At 45.9% G+C, this 15863-nt stretch overlaps 1 protein-coding gene across 3 annotated transcripts in view; it reads left to right on the plus strand.

Annotated features, from left to right (window-relative positions):
* The window catches only part of dcc (DCC netrin 1 receptor), a 330071-nt gene that overhangs the window by 126850 nt on the left and 187358 nt on the right, over window positions 1-15863 (plus strand). For all 3 annotated transcript variants that reach the window (XM_086186581.1, XM_086186582.1, XM_086186583.1), the window contains exon 7: window positions 841-961. In XM_086186581.1, coding sequence (XP_086042707.1) covers window positions 841-961 — 121 coding nt within the window. The remainder of the gene's footprint in view (window positions 1-840; window positions 962-15863) is intronic.

Consider the following 15863-nt stretch of genomic DNA (forward strand, 5'->3'; position numbering starts at 1 on the left):
TGCAGTACTCTGCAGGGAGCTACATCAATCCTGGGAGATGATTGGCCGGACATCCACTATAGTTAACAGTCGATGATTTACAGGGTGCAGTTTTTCTTCAGTCTATTATTTATCTGTATAATCTTATCTGTCCTTCCATCAACTCCTATGAAAAGACAAAATCCAAACTGATGCATTGACTCCAATGCTCTCTCCTTTGCTGCTGCAGCCATATCACTTTCTTCCCCCTAAAACTCCATTCATACCCTGTAAGCTGTTCCAGAGGGGTAAAGTGTGTGGAGCTCTTTTTGTTAGTTGTTGCCATGGTGAATCGCAGTATTGGGCTCCATTCATGCTGCTAACACTACGTCAGAACTCTTGATCAAATGAACTCAAATCAGTTTCTGAAACTGGAAACTCAGATTTCCCCATCTGATCACACCTGAAGTCACAGTTCAGGGTTTGTGGAAAGGCTGGTCAACTCACTCAGGTCTGTGCCAGCTCCCCCTCTGCCAGACAAACCCCTCCCATAAAGGCTTCTTGATCGCGCTCCCTATCAGCCTCCATGTCCCTCCCCAGCGCTGCATCATCCTCCTGCCAGTGGGAGGAGCCACATCAGCTGCAGAACATGCTAACACCACAAGTTCATACCTGTTATTATTAAAGAACTGGCCAGTATTCCAGAAATAACTTGTGTTTGATTGATGATAATAATAGAGTTTAGACTGACCGGTACGATCAAATGTGTGGAAAAGATTTTTGTTTATTTCGTTTTCATATATTATATTATATTATGTGTGTGTGTGTGTGTGTGTGTGTGTGTGGGTGGGTGTCTAATCCTTGTTGTATGTTGTTGTCCAGGACGGCAGTAACCTGCAGATTCTGGGTTTGGTGAAGTCAGATGAAGGATTTTATCAGTGTGTTGCAGAAAATGCGGCTGGCAGCTCGCAGGCAATGGCTCAGCTGCTGCTCCGAGAGCCAGGTAGGAGAACACACACACACACACACACACACACACACACACACACACACACACACACACACACACACACGTGTCGCGTATTGTGCTACCTTCATGTTTGATTTTTTTCATGCTTTTCTGGAGCGATGTTGCTGCCCAGCTTCAGCTTCTGTGATGGCATCATCACAATAGAGACAGAAACATTGAGCCACTGAGTCCACATCAGTCTATCCGTCTCACAGTCCTGGGGAGCTGAGGTCATGTTCCCTGACAATGAAGCCAGGATTACCATGAGCTCTGGTGATATACTTTTGAAACTGACACCTCAACAATACGACAGGAACAAAGTCTGGCTGTGCTTTTTAAATTTGCTGAGTTTATTGACAGCTCGTTTTGACTGCAAACCAGCGAAGCCTCTAACCCTGCAGCACTTAGCAGGATTGAAGGGTTAACCTGTAACTTCAGGTTCAACCCACAACTTTGTGGACTACGAAGGTGTTTCCTGTTCAGTGGAGTGATCGCCACTGGAACATGTGCTAACCACCAGCCTGTTCCCCAGCAGACCAGGGGCCAAGAAGCAAGGCTCTAACTCACGTGTCTTACATGGACATGTAGATTAAAGTGGTGTACGTTTAGTGAGGTATTTCATGAAACCTACGCCACACATTCCATCCAGGACCATCAACAGGAAATTCAAGAAACCGAAAGTAACAACTGTGGTTACAGAGTCTGGCTGCAGTAAATGGTTTCATTTATGCCTTTTCTTCTTTTTTGAAAGAAACGATGCCATTCAAACACACCAGTGGGTTTTAGTGTGTGGAGGGAATAAATTGTGAGAATGAGATTTGCTGCACTTACAGCGATCACACAGGCACGCTAATGTGCACAAATTAAATAATTTGTGCACATTAATCACCATTTTATGGAGAAGAAGTCTGGAAACATACTCAAATATGAGGATGTTAAAAGCCCCATCAGAACATCTGAACCAGCACAAAAGAACCACTTTGCGTGTGTGTTTCCTCTTAAGGTCTCATAAAAAACTGCCCTGAGCTCTCAGGCACTTTTTCCTTCCGCTGCTGCGTCACATGTCGGTGACGCCAAAATACAGAAGGAGCGCAGGAACACCTGAGAAGAAAGTGGGCTTTAAAACAGCCAATCCCAGGAGAGTGAAACAAGGCGCAGGTCACACATGTGAGGTGGGAAAATACAGGAGGGAGGAAAAGTCCCGGAGAAGACGTTTCAAATTCCAAGAGGATGTGCACTTAAAACGGAGAACATGACTGGACAACAGAATCAAGTTGATAAAAATACATAGTAATAAATATATAAAATTATGTATTATTAGTTCAAAAAAATATCCCCCTTCTAACAATAGCATCAGTGCTATATGTTTGAAAATGTAGAAGCAAGAACATGATTATTTTCACCGTATGACGCCCGCCTGGGTAACAGGCAGAGGTGAGGACTGGAGAGGATCAGAATAAACTGGATTGGCCAAAATAAGTTGGACTCTTCCTCATGATGAACCTGTTCAAGCATGAATGTTGGCCTCAAGGTAGAAAAGGTTAGAAAAGGTGACTTGTGTCGTACAAAGGCTCTTTCTTTCTTGCTTGCTTTAATCCGTGTGCTGTGTGTTACTGTACTTTTCCCCTGAGCCAGCAGGCGGCACAGATGGCAACACACACACACACACACACACACACACACACACACACACACATCAAGAGGGTCAGATGGTTGGTGTTATCGCTCGGTTACAATCGCCACTGGAAACGAGCATCCCAGCAGGCCCACAGCGTCCAATCAGACATTCCCATGAGAAATCACAGTGTGTGTGTGTGTGTGTGTGTGTGTGTGTGTGTGTGTGTGTGTGTGTGTGTGCATACCACCTTGTTACCCTTGACGATGCCAAGCCTCTTGATCCTTGGAGTGACTCTTCACACCCTGTCACACACACACACACACACACATAGTCAGGTTTCAGTCACTTCTGAGGACCTTTCTGTTAGCAGCACTCTAACGTTGCTGGACTAACCCTTAAAACCAGAACCCCCACACGTCTGTGCCCCCCATGTTACTTATGCTTTGGCTTTTCTGCTCTGTTCAGTGCGTTTGTGAGGTTGTTAGGACTCACCAGTACAAATACAACAAACCTACATGTGGGCAGGTATGTGCTGGGGGACAGAGTAACGAGGTGCTCACATGCTGCCGAGTCAGTGAGTCATTAAACCCGTACCAGGCGCTGCTGCAGGCTGCAGGGTTCTGCTTCAGCTCTTACTCCACATATTTGTTCCATTTATGTGACAAACGTGGACGGACCCCACTTTGGAGGTCACACACGCTGATTTTTTAAATTTACTTTCTGTTTCAGGGTTATTTTTGCAGGGTCTTTGAGTTCAGTGTGGTTCTAAGTTGGGTTGTTTGTCATTTGCTTTGACTGAGTCTCATCATGTGAGTCTGAGCTGGACAGACAGAGGGAACGAGGGGTGAACGTCACACTTTATGTTAATGTATTCCTACATGAGAGGGAAAGACATTATCCTCCACCTCGCGCTCTCTCTCTTGCTCCCTCTCTCTCTCTCTCTCTCTCTCTCTCTCTCTCTTTCTCGTCTGCAGAGCAGCCTTGTTTAAATCCTGGTCTGGATCCGGTCCAAGGACTGGACCAGGATTTAAACTGTGGAGTACTGATCTTACACCCTCTCTTTGGCCCTTGTCTCAACCTCTCTCTGCTCACCTTTCTCTCTTCTTTTCTGTTATTCCTCTGTTGTACCTCTCATCCATTCTTCCATTCCTCTCATTCCATCACTTCAGCAGCCAGAAGATGATCCAGGAGTAATGAGCTTTCATTCTCGGAGGTTTTGTGTCTTTTGAATGTCCTTCTTCTCTCCGTCCTGCCTCATGTTCATATTCCAAGGCTCGTGGTTCTTTTCCTCCCTTCTGTCTGTTGTGGATTCATTATTATGGGGTTCCCTGGTCTCTTTGTGTGTTTGCTTCTGACTGCTTTTTTAATTATTCTCTCTTTTCCTTTGTTTAATCATCTTTGCCTGTTTGAGTTGTCTGTTTTATTGACTTCACACTGTTTGGGTCTTGTCTTTGTCATTGCTGTCCTGTCCTTGCCTGTTGGTTTTGACCATGTCAGTGTTTGAGTGCAGCAGCTGGACTTGGCCAGTTGTTGGCATTTGTTTTAGGACTGATAGCAAATTCTCTCCAAATCCAGAGTGAAAATCCCAAATTGAACTGACACAGAAACGACGTGCGGTGCACACAGCAATGATGGAGCCACAAATAAACTGGAATCAACTTGATATGATGTCATGGGATCGTTCAGACATTCACTATTGCATCATCATCACCCGAGCGCAAGCTTCTCAGAGATCCCGACTCACTGAACGTCACAACAATCCCACCTCTCTGTCCGGTAACAACCAGAGTCTGGACAGAAGCCACTGAAACAAGGAACCCAATGCAGGCCTGACTTGAACAGGGACCTTTCTGGATGAGGCAGCTTACCGATCACCCACTAACTCGGTGAATTCTCAGAATTTCACTCGTGTTTGTTCAGGCTGTCTTTCATTTTATTTGTCAGAGGGTCTGGGAGGTCTTTGAAAGAACAGCAGATATAAAACACAAAGATGTGAACACAACCACTGGGTTTGATTTACAAAGAGAAACAGCTTTTAGGAATGAAGGCTGTTTTCTTTTAATTCTGATTTCCAGTCAAACTGATGAAATGAATTCACTCATGCTGGTTTACAACTTTGCTGAGTGACAAAGAAACCAGAGAGGGAGTGAGAAATGAAGGAGAAAAGGAAAAAAGGAAAAGTGCATGCGGTGATAACCGTAAACTTTTCTTAAGCTTGTGATTGCTGAGATTAACGGGGTGGAGGAGGTGGAGTCCAGACAGTCCCAACAAACAAACAAACAAACAAGTAAACCCATTCCATCATTTCCTGTTTACTGGCCAGGAGCAGACGCACAACAGGAAATGATGGTCGTGATGAGCCTCCTGCCTTTCTTCACACACACTCTTTTTACGCATTTTTGAATGTAGCTGCTTATCCATGGAGACTGGACATATCGCTGGAAACACAGCATTTATTTTGAAAGGCTGCATAATGACAATAAAGGGAGGGAGCATCCTGATTGTGTCTCTGTGCCGCCTGTCAGGCTTCACCTGGAGCTTCTGCTGCTCCCTTCCTGTCGACCCAAAAACTCCATCCTCCTCCGCTGCAGTGGCGCTCAGACATTTTCCATCTGCGCCGAGTTTGTCTGCTTTGCAGAAGAGACGACATTGCGATGCACGCAACGCCAACGTTCGACTCCACGACGTCCACGTTGTTGTTTGTTTACCTCTCAGTGTTCGGCGCACGTTTACGTGTAAAGATGACGTGGTCAGCGCGATGACGTGGAGAGAGAAAAACACAGGCACGCAGCCTCACAGGGGGAGTTCAGACCAGGGTCTGCTGGAAGCTGGAATGAGCCCTGATGCTGAGCAAAGGAGGGTCCAAAAACCGGCGTTGACGCGTGTCTTTCAGTGAGAAAAGGTATCAGAGTGTCAGGGTCATTAAGTTAAACCCATCATTTACAGTCTCATTCTCTGCTCATGCCACCTCTCTCTCTCTCTCTCTCTGACTGGATCTTCACTTCCTGCCTTTCTTTTGTTTTTTGTCACAATGGCATCAATGGTAATCAATACCCTATGGACAAACAAAAATCAAATAATGGCCGTAAGCAAATAGAATCCGCCTGTCTGTCTCTGGCGTGTGAGGGAAGGAGCTCTGCCATGTAGAAAAGGTTTGCATGCTGTTTGTGCCGGGGGAAAGTCAGCTGGCTCAGGGAGCGGCGCCTTCATGTCTGGACATCTACACGGCACGCCAAACATCAGTCGTGTGTTTTAATGACAGAAGAGGAGATCTGTTCGTCTCACAATGGGGACATTTCTGATGTCACACAAAGACCCCTGCTGGATCATCACAGCTGCGCTCGTCATCCTGATCAGTTCAACTGAGCTTGCAAGAAAACACCTCAGCTCCAGCGAGGGTTCAGTCCAGAAGCGCTGCCTGTTTCCAAAGCAGTCCATCCAGATTGACACCTTGCTCATTGGAATTCACTCCCTTGGTGCATTGAAAGCATAGAAATTGGCTGGCTTCCAGAAAAAAAGGGGTTTGTCACTCCCTCACAGTGGATTGTGTTCCAAATATTCTCCCCAGAGAAAAAAATCTGAGAAGATAAAGTGTCCCTTTACCTGAAGCAGGCCTGGATTCCTTTGTCAGTGTTGTGCCAAACCAACACATCACATCATCAAGTGCGTGAAGTGAATGTAACTTATCCTCCTGCTGGGAACGAATCACTTCCTGCCAATCTTTTTATAGCTTCTGTTAAAGACGACTTGTTTCCTGTGGCTTTGCCAGTATGAATGCAGCCAAACAACTCCTGCACAGCTGAGTCACTCAGAGGCTACAAGTGGACGACGGCGCACCTCGAACCATGGTAACTGGACGCAGCGAGGATGGCGACAACGTGGCCACGATGATGATCTCAGAAAAAAATCTGCAGCGGGAGCCTGTTGAGACCCAGTAATGAAAGGGGAATGAAGTGAAGGCTAGGCTGAGCATCAGGACGCTGGTTTGGCTTTTTAGAAATACTTGAATATGTCTTCGTATAACAAGACATTTTTAAAAAGTATTATTACTTCTTTTCAGTGACGTGCTGAGGTTCATGGCTGCTGAGGCGCCGACTTCATCACTATCAGATCTGAAAACATACGAAAAAAACTGCATTTAATCATAAAAACAGACAAAAAATGTTCTCATGTTTTGGCTCCTGTCTGCCACAGCTTCTTCAGGGCTTTGGCTACTTTAGCGTGAACCTCCTGCTTCCACTGAACATCCAGTTTAGAAAATTGTTTTATCTTGGAAATGTAACCCTCCATTGTGACATTACGGCCTCTCAGGAGGAGAAAAGAACTGAATGACTGCACTTGACTTTCCTTCCAGTAAATTGGAGCGCTCTGTCTCTTCTTCTGCAGCGGAGCGGAGGAGGCGCAAGCAGAATCCCTGGGCTCACTAGCGCCTCCTCCGTGAGGCAGGAGAACTGCGTGCCTCAAGGTAGGAGGCGCAAGCAGAATCCCTGGGCTCACTAGCGCCTCCTCCGTGAGGCAGGAGAACTGCGTGCCTCAAGGTAGGAGGCGCAAGCAGAATCCCTGGGCTCACTAGCGCCTCCTCCGTGAGGCAGGAGAACTGCGTGCCTCAAGGTAGGAGGCGCAAGCAGAATCCCTGGGCTCACTAGCGCCTCCTCCGTGAGGCAGGAGAACTGCGTGCCTCACCCGGCACCTTTTCGCAGCCGCTTTGTGATCGCTCAGCACAAGAAACACGTTACACACTCATCCAGTTTTCGACAGAAACACTGTACATTCTATTCACCAGCTAAACTACAGAAATGTAGTTCATATCGCAGAAGTACTTGAACATTTCAATGGCGCCATAGAAAGAGAGAGCAAGACGGCCCCTGCGTAGCCACCAGCACAGTTAGCCGAGTCATCGCGCAGTCCCTGGGGAGGCGCAGCTGCCTGCTGCCGCACCGCACGGCTCTTCTCAGTATCGGTGATTTTGAATAAACAGTAACTTAGAACTGGTGTAGTTCGAAGCAAAATAACTTTATTGTACAAATCAAAGGATAAATACAAAAATGACATTTATTTTTTTCAATTTACATTTTTTTCGTTCCATGATGACAGGTGAGGCCCGGCCTCACTGGCCTCCCTGACCGCACGTCACTGCTTCTTTTCAATGAATAATTTGATGTGTGAGTGTTAGCTGTTAAAGTGAGGGTCTTGGATATCTTATCAAATGAAACCGGGAATGCAGGGTGGAGCAGTGGTCCTCCCTGTGGCCCCCCAGCAAGAAAGTTGTGGGTGGAGCCCCGGCTGCAGCACGGGGTCTTTCTGGGTGAGTCTCCATGTTCTCCCTGTTCCTGCTGGGTTCTCGCTGGTACTCCAGCTTCCTCCACAGTCCAAAGACATCAAGAGGGACCAGGTTAATCCAGACTCTAAATTGACCGTAGGCGTGGCTGGGAGAGCCAATGGTTGTCTGTCTCTATGTGTTGGCCCTGCCATGGACTGGTGACCTGTCCAGGGGGAAGGCTGCTTGGATAGGCTCAACCCCCCTGCAACCCCTTAATGTGTAGGAACAAGCGGAAGACAATGGATGGATGGAAATGAAACCATCCAGGTTCAGGGGCCGGCCCCTGCCGCTCTCTGGGGGTGGGTGCAGGTATTTGCTCTGCTTGTTTTTGTTGGTTCACACCTGCACAAACTGGGTCACTGCACGTGTGTGTAGTCAGTCAATGAACATATGAAGGCTTTCAGTTGTCCACCTCTTTTGCTGTCCTCTTCTTTCTGTACTTCATTTTCTTCTCTGTCTCTTTTTACTCCTTCTTTCTGTCTGTCATTTTCTTTCACTATTAGCCACTGAAAGCGAAAGGCTAGAAGATAGCAGCACAAATAATGGACTTAAATGTTAGGGAACAATAATTACAAGTGGAGGAATGACAAGAATACAACTCAAATAAACTGAACAAAAACAAACAAGAAAGGACACAAGAGACACAAACATCGTCTTCTGTATAAAAACTAAGAATGAGACATTTGTCTGCTTTCAGGATCCCACCTTTGCAACCCTGTCAGGAAAATCTAAGTACAAAAATGTGTAGAAAAAGACACTCCCAACGTGTGAGTCTTTCCAGTGGCAGAAGCTCCTGGACATCATGACGCACCTTCTGACCCTTCAGATGTGGGACTGTAGTCCTCGGCAACCATCCCTGGATGGACGCTCCTGCAGTATTACTACTGCAGTATTACTACTACAGTATTACTACTACCGTATTACCACGCACACACTTTTGCTGTTCTTTCTTTTATATTTCTCTCTCCCCCTGCTGTCTCCGTCTTGTCTTCATTCACAAACGACATTCTCTCCTTTCTTGTCTTTTCTCTTTCCTCAATGATTTTCTTCTCAATTCTATTGGGTTTCTTTTTTAGCTTCTCTGGTTTCTACTCTATGACACCAGAGAATTTTCAGAGTTTCGTCTTGCAGGCAGGAAGCAATGACCTCCATTTATAAATCCAAATGAACAAATACACATCCACACTATTTGACTCCAAAAACATCGAATGATTTTTGTCTCATTTATTCTTGCCAACTTCTTTTTTTCCTCTTGAACATTTAACACTTCTGAGTCATGAGTGGAAGGCATCCCAGATCACTTCCTTTTTCTCTGAACCGAAAGATGGATGGAAGACGATCAGGGTGAAAGGAGAAAGAAGGCAGGAGCATAACAGGTGGAATTCAGTCACCCAGCCAAGTGTGTGGAAGCTGGAAGAAAAACGATGGCGCTGGTATGGACAGAGAGAGAGAAAGAGAGAGGAAAGAAAAGAGTTAGAGAGAGCGACAGTAGGGTCAAGCGAAGGGCAGGGTGAGTGAGAGAGAAGAGAAAGTGTGTCAGCCATGACAGATTTGTATTCCACAGTGAGTGCCTGACCTTAGTAAACTCATCTCACACACACACACTGCCCCCACTCTTCAATAGGAGTGTGTGTGTATGTGTGTGTGTAAGGGGGATGGGAGTTGTGGGGTCTCAGTCTGTTGCCATGGTGACAATAGACCCTCTAGTCTCCCATCTTCTATCCTGCGAGGACCAGATGAGAGGGGGGGGGGGGGGGGGAGTGTCAGGTAGAGATACATATTAAGTGTTTGCCTGAGAGCAAAAGAATGAAGTCTGTGTATGAGTGTGTGTGTGCATGTATGCATTTTTGTATGTGTATGTGTGTGTGTATGTGTGTGTGTATCCTGACCATTGCTTTTCTACCAAAACCCTGATCAGGATCAGAAAAGCAAGAAACTGGAAATGTATGACCTCAAGTCCCTTGACTGAGCGTTAGCATCATAGCTGCTCCCAGCTATGATGCTAACGTGGGTGTCAGTGTAGAAGAGTGGACAACACATACGACTTTGCACCAGTGGCTGGTTGTGACCAGTGTTGTGCTAGTTACTGCAAAACAGTAATTAGTTATAGTTCCTAGTTACTGCAATTCAAAAGCAACTCAGTTCCTAACTCAGTTATTCAAACCAAAAAGTAAAGCATTACTATGAAAAGTAACTATTGAGCTACAAAGAAAGTTCAGAACTGTCAACATTGTAAGCTCTGTACTACTTGACATGCATTTTCATCACTGAACTGAACTCTGCTCAGCAATGTGGTCCACATTCATACAAACACTAAGATGTTTCAAAGTGATTGATTATTGATTGACTTTAGCCTGGCTAGCAGGAGCACTCCCTCGTTGAAAAGAACAACTCAGGTGCACGGGTGAGGTGACATCTGTGTCTGTGTCTGTGCTGGTCCCTGCTAGCTTTAGCAACATGATGCCTGGATGCTTCCATAGATGAGAGCTGCTGTTAGCGGCCCCAGAGAGGCTCTTAGTGCCGAGACACGAGTTGCATTCAACAGAACCATTTTTCTGTGAGCCTACTTCCACGTGGAGAAACTCGCCCCAGGTTCTGCCATGATGTCTTGCACGTTCTTGGTGGAAAAACAAACACGCCCCCACAGCGCAGCTCACTCTCCTCCTGTCTCACTCTCCTCCTGTCTCACTCTCCTACTGTCTCTTGCACTTCCCCCAAGCCCCCCCCCCCCCCGACACAGGAAGTAGACACAGTGGCTCAGCCGAGAGTAAAATAAACCAATAAACGGGTCGTTTCGTGACTATAACAGAGTTATTGAATTTTAACAAGAATGCGTTTGATTATTAGTTACTGCCAAAGTTACGCAGTAACGCGTTAGTCCCAACACTGGTTGTGTCTGTGTGTGCGTGTGCACGTGTTTGAATGAGGCAACAAAACATACTGGAGACATCTACAATAGAGGTATGTACAGTAGAATAGGTAGTAATACTGTACTTCAGATGCAACAATGTAGTAATTATTACAAAGTTGTCATATACTATTGTAGTATAATACTCCTATAATAATGTAAAAATGACTCCTGAGTACTTACTAATGGATATTTAGAGGCAATATCCTCAAATATATATCTATAAACTTCTTTTATAGATAACGTTTCCTTGAACATAGTAATTTATTTCCATGTTTTACCAAGAGAAAACACTGAATTAAACAGAGAAATCTCCTGAAATACTGCACTATTTTTCCACTCCCCCTTGGCTGGTTTGACTCTCGCTTGCCTCTAAAATATCAAAACAATTGGAGGGAGAGCTGAAGACGCTCACTGTCTGCTGAGTGTCATTTCAATCTAAAGCGAGCTGCGACCCGGCGGCGCCCAGACGTCTTCAAAGCACTGACACGACAGATTTAATGAAATTCAGCTCGATAACACCTGTTTGATATGGAGAGAGCAGCAGACGACCGCCCTTTCAGCTTTATATACAAATACACACTGAAGAGAAGACACTATATCTCTAGTTCAAGAGTCAAGCAGATAAATGGACATGCTCAGAGAGTGAGTGACAGATGCTAGGTATATAGATACCTATAGATACGGATGCGTAGGGCCGCACTCATGCCCCAGTCTCACGAGCTGGATGGATGCTTGGAACTGAAAATAACAGGGAAGGGAAGACTGGGGCATGTTGGAACGTGGGTGCGTGACGTCACCTTGCTAACACTATCTCAAACAGAGGGTCCTATTTAGAAGTGGAATAGTTGTTTTTGTTCTGATGTCATATCCTGTCTCAGAAATGCAAAGCCCACTCTAACCTGAGGTGAGCCCCAACGGATCACTTTTTTATGTTAAGGTAAAAAAAAAAAAAAAAATTAAGAAGCTATATTTTCAAATAACCTTCTTCTAGTTATCAAGCTTAAGAGCTAAAGGTTTGCACTTTGAGGCTAAAGTGTACTGCTAAACTTTACACTTGACCTGCTTGAGGCTAACGTTAAGATGACATATTTGAATGATTTTGGGGTCACATGACAAATATTCATCATCATCATCATCATCATCATCATCATCATCATCATCAGTGGTACTGTTACTACCATGATCAGCTCTGTGCGCCCTTGGTTACTGGTGATCCACTAGGTCCTTAAACACAAGAGACTCAAAGGATCCCGCCCACCTCAGTGTTAGGGCCAGTGTAGAGGGGACAGTGTAGAGGGGACAGTGTGGAGGAGGTCAGTGTAGAGGGGACAGTGTGGAGGAGGTCAGTGTAGAGGGGACAGTGTGGAGGGGACAGTGTGGAGGAGGTCAGTGTGGAGGGGACAGTGTAGAGGGGACAGTGTGGAGGAGGTCAGTGTGGAGGGGACAGTGTGGAGGAGGTCAGTGTGGAAGAGGTCAGTGTAGAGGTGACAGTGTGGAGGGGACAGTGTGGAGGAGGTCAGTGTGGAGGTGACAGTGTGGAGGGGACAGTGTGGAGGAGGTCAGTGTGGAGGGGACAGTGTGGAGGAGGTCAGTGTAGAGGGGACAGTGTGGAGGGGACAGTGTGGAGGGCTTGCCTGCCAGGCTGTCTTGGCTGCGGCTGGGAGAGGGTCTGGTCTGCACCCTGGTCAGGTTCCTCAGGACACCCGCATCCCAGCTGCCGTTCCCCACTGCTGGCAGTATCAGGATGCCAACAAGCCTCATGGGAGCTTTCATGTTCCCTTCACACAAAACCCAAGAGTTAAAGGACTCTGTCCAGATTATCATTTTGACGGATAAATGAAAAAAGAAATCAGTTTAGGCTTCAAATAACCTGCATGTATGTGTGTGTGTGTGTGTGTGTGTGTGTGTGTGTGTGTGTGTGTGTGTGTGTGTGTATCAGTGGGGGGGCCCTTGCTGATATTGTGATATTGTATGAAATGGATTGTTTTTTGTGTAGAACCCAGGAAGAACCCTTCTCACGGAGCTAATAAGTAATGGGTGTCCTCAAGCAACAATGAACAACCAGACAGTGAGGACACAGCGAGCACGCAGAGACGGCCATCACAGCACAACTTGTTTTTTTCATTGTTTTATTCTTTTCTCAGGGTATTCATGTCACTGCTTCCACTTCTTCATAATTCGTGTTTGGATTTGTGTACTGAGTGCAGGACCTCAATTTCAGAGTGTAGAGTTCCCAGTATTGGAAGCTGTAGTTCCCGTCTCTCCTGCACCAGGCGTATTCCCTCAACCCCCACCGCTTCAGTTTAATAATCTCCATACATTCACTCCATGTCACTCTCTCCATCTCTCATTACAGCGGCTTCTCCTCTCCATCATTAAAAAGCTGTCTCTCCTGCGCTGCATACGAGCTGACAACGAAGATAGCTGGAGAGGAATGAAGGGAAATATTTATTTTCTCCTCATAGTGCTGACGTTTCCACGATGTCCGCCTGTATCGATCACAGAAAGTAGAAGGTCATCCAAATGGTGTGTGTGTGTGTGAGTGTGTGTGTGTGTGTGTGTCTTCTCTTCTATTGATTAGTTAGAGGTTGGAGGTTTGTACCTCACTGCCTACGCCGAAATGTGTCACATGTTGTAAATGTGCATGTGTGTGCATGTGTGTGTGTCTTTGTGTGTGTTGTAACTTCCCACATTGATCCCCTTTCTGATGAAACACTTTCTCATCAGTCCCTACATCATCACTCAAAGGAGGCAGAGAAAGATGTGTGCGTGTGTGTGTGTGCGTGTGCGTGCGTGTGTGTGTGTGCTCGTGTGTGTGTGCATGTGTGTGTGTGTGTGCGTGCGGGTGTGTGTGTGCATGCAAAACAAATAATTAAAGGTAGGGAATATCAGTGACCTGCTGTTCACTGAAGCAGAACTCCAGGAATAATTAAAGAACCAAAAAGGTTTTATGTAGTTCACCCCAGATCAGTACCAACTGTCCTGGGCCAGGATGACTGGTCCCAGCTTGGTACCAGCTTTTTCTTTACACGTTGCCCTCTGAGTGAGCCTGGTTGTCACAGTGACACCATATGAAATTCCTTTGACTTCATCTTTGACATGAAACAAGAGAGGATGTGGGTTGGATATGGAAGTCCTGTGCTGGCAGGACGAGAAAACCAATCAAAAGCAGATCAGGCATGATGCTGATCGGTCACAAATATTTCTTACATCATCTGCAGTGTTGTTATGTTACCTTTTCATATCAGCTCACTTGGAACCTCAACAGAAATAATCCCCAAAGCAGTTCCAAGTATGATCCACACCGTTGGACTCATGGGGAACCCAAAGGAAGATTTACAGTTGAGTAAAGTCACGCCACACAGTGGAAACGATGCTATACAGGTGCCATCAAGACATGCAGGTTTGTGTAAATACAAAACTCTTGTGTTCGTCCCTGTTCTGAGCCGGTGGCATGTAGCCGGTGTACTGGTGCATGGGTTTCAAGGTCCGGTGCTGATGTAGGTCAGTGGTGGGGTCTTATATTGAAATGATAAAAAAATAGATATTTTTGACATTGATTTTGAAAATGTAAGCAATATTTAGTCTTGATTAACTCAAATGCCAGCATATGACATTTGCAGATTATTCAAATATGGTGGCGTATATTTCCTGAAACTGCTCCTTGTGTCTGTGTCAGACTCAAAGTCCAGTCAGTTTTATTTGTGTGTCACCAAACCCCAACCAAAGTTCTGTCCTGACTCTGTCCAAGTAGAGCAGGTCCAGCACCTCCCTCCTTCAATGAACCTCCACCCAACAATTCTCCATCAGCAAGCACATCCTGCAACAGCAGCCACCAGAACCTTCCTTTACCAGCAGGAAGGTGGAGCAGATGGCAGCATATGTTTCAAATGATGGATACCTGTTCTAGAGGATGTGGAAGTGTGACATCATGAGGTCGGCAGGTGTTAAAGTCGCCCCGGGGCAGTTTCAGGCAGATCTGCGCTGCTGAAAACGTTCACATTTGTAGAGATTTTCTAAAGTCTCATTTTTTCACCTCACAACTTCAGGGGAAAGTCCATATACGGCAACTCACCTGGCTCACCGCTCTGCCACAGAAGTATACGGTGCAAACTATTGAGCTACGGTGTTGTCGTCAAAATGGCTGACAGTAAGTGTTTTTTTTTGGGTACAAACACTTATTATCTTTGCATGGACTTCCCAAAAAAGACAAATTTGGTCAGCAATGGGAAGATTTTTTTTGTTTTCAGCGGTGCAAGTAACTCTTCGCCTTCGCCACTCGCATGCTCTCGCCATTGCACGGACAGCAGTTTCCTAAACAAACCTCAGTTTTCTGTCAGGCCACGGTGACTAAAAAAACAGTAGTTAATATGAGATGTGGTGGAATTAAGCATTTATCATTCAGAGATGTCTTGCAAAAGTCGTTGCTACAACGGAGTTTCAGTTTGTGCCTTTGTCTGGGTCAGATTCTGGGTCCAAGACGTGTAGCTGTGTCGATGAAGTCGACATTTTTAAAATGCTACAATTGTTAACAAGCCGGTTACTGGGTGAGACAACTTCCTCGCATGTGAGAGGAGGCGTGTTACTATGCAGTGGGGGAGCAGGCCCCTCGATACGTTGACCAAACTCAGCAGAGCGGGCGTGGTAGAGGCCGACTGCAATACATGATAATCATGGAGTTTTTTTATTGATCGAAACTTTCAATAGTGCCCCACTGGGGTCCGACGCCATATTAAAAGCCCCTGAAATGAGCATAATAGGGCCTCTTTAAGTCATGGTTTAGACCATCGCTCTGCTGAAACACTACTTGATGTTCTACTTCAATTCCAAGTTTGAATGTGTGGTTTTGACAGTCAGTGGGTCCATGTACAAACTGACAGAAGCCGACTGAGTCTAAAAGAGAGATCAAGTAGCCACGTCTTTAGGTCTTTGGACACTTCCTGAGGGACAAGATAACGTCTGGTGTGGGCAGGGTATAATTCATGGGTGGCTGTAGCTCATGCACAGTGCAGTAGACAGCCCCTGGAAATGAGCGCTCATTTGTACA

Source organism: Aulostomus chinensis, chromosome 19 (genome assembly GCF_037954235.1).
Source record: "Aulostomus chinensis isolate RoL2024-O1b breed Wild chromosome 19, RoL_Achi_v1.0, whole genome shotgun sequence".
Lineage (NCBI taxonomy): Eukaryota > Metazoa > Chordata > Actinopteri > Syngnathiformes > Aulostomidae > Aulostomus > Aulostomus chinensis.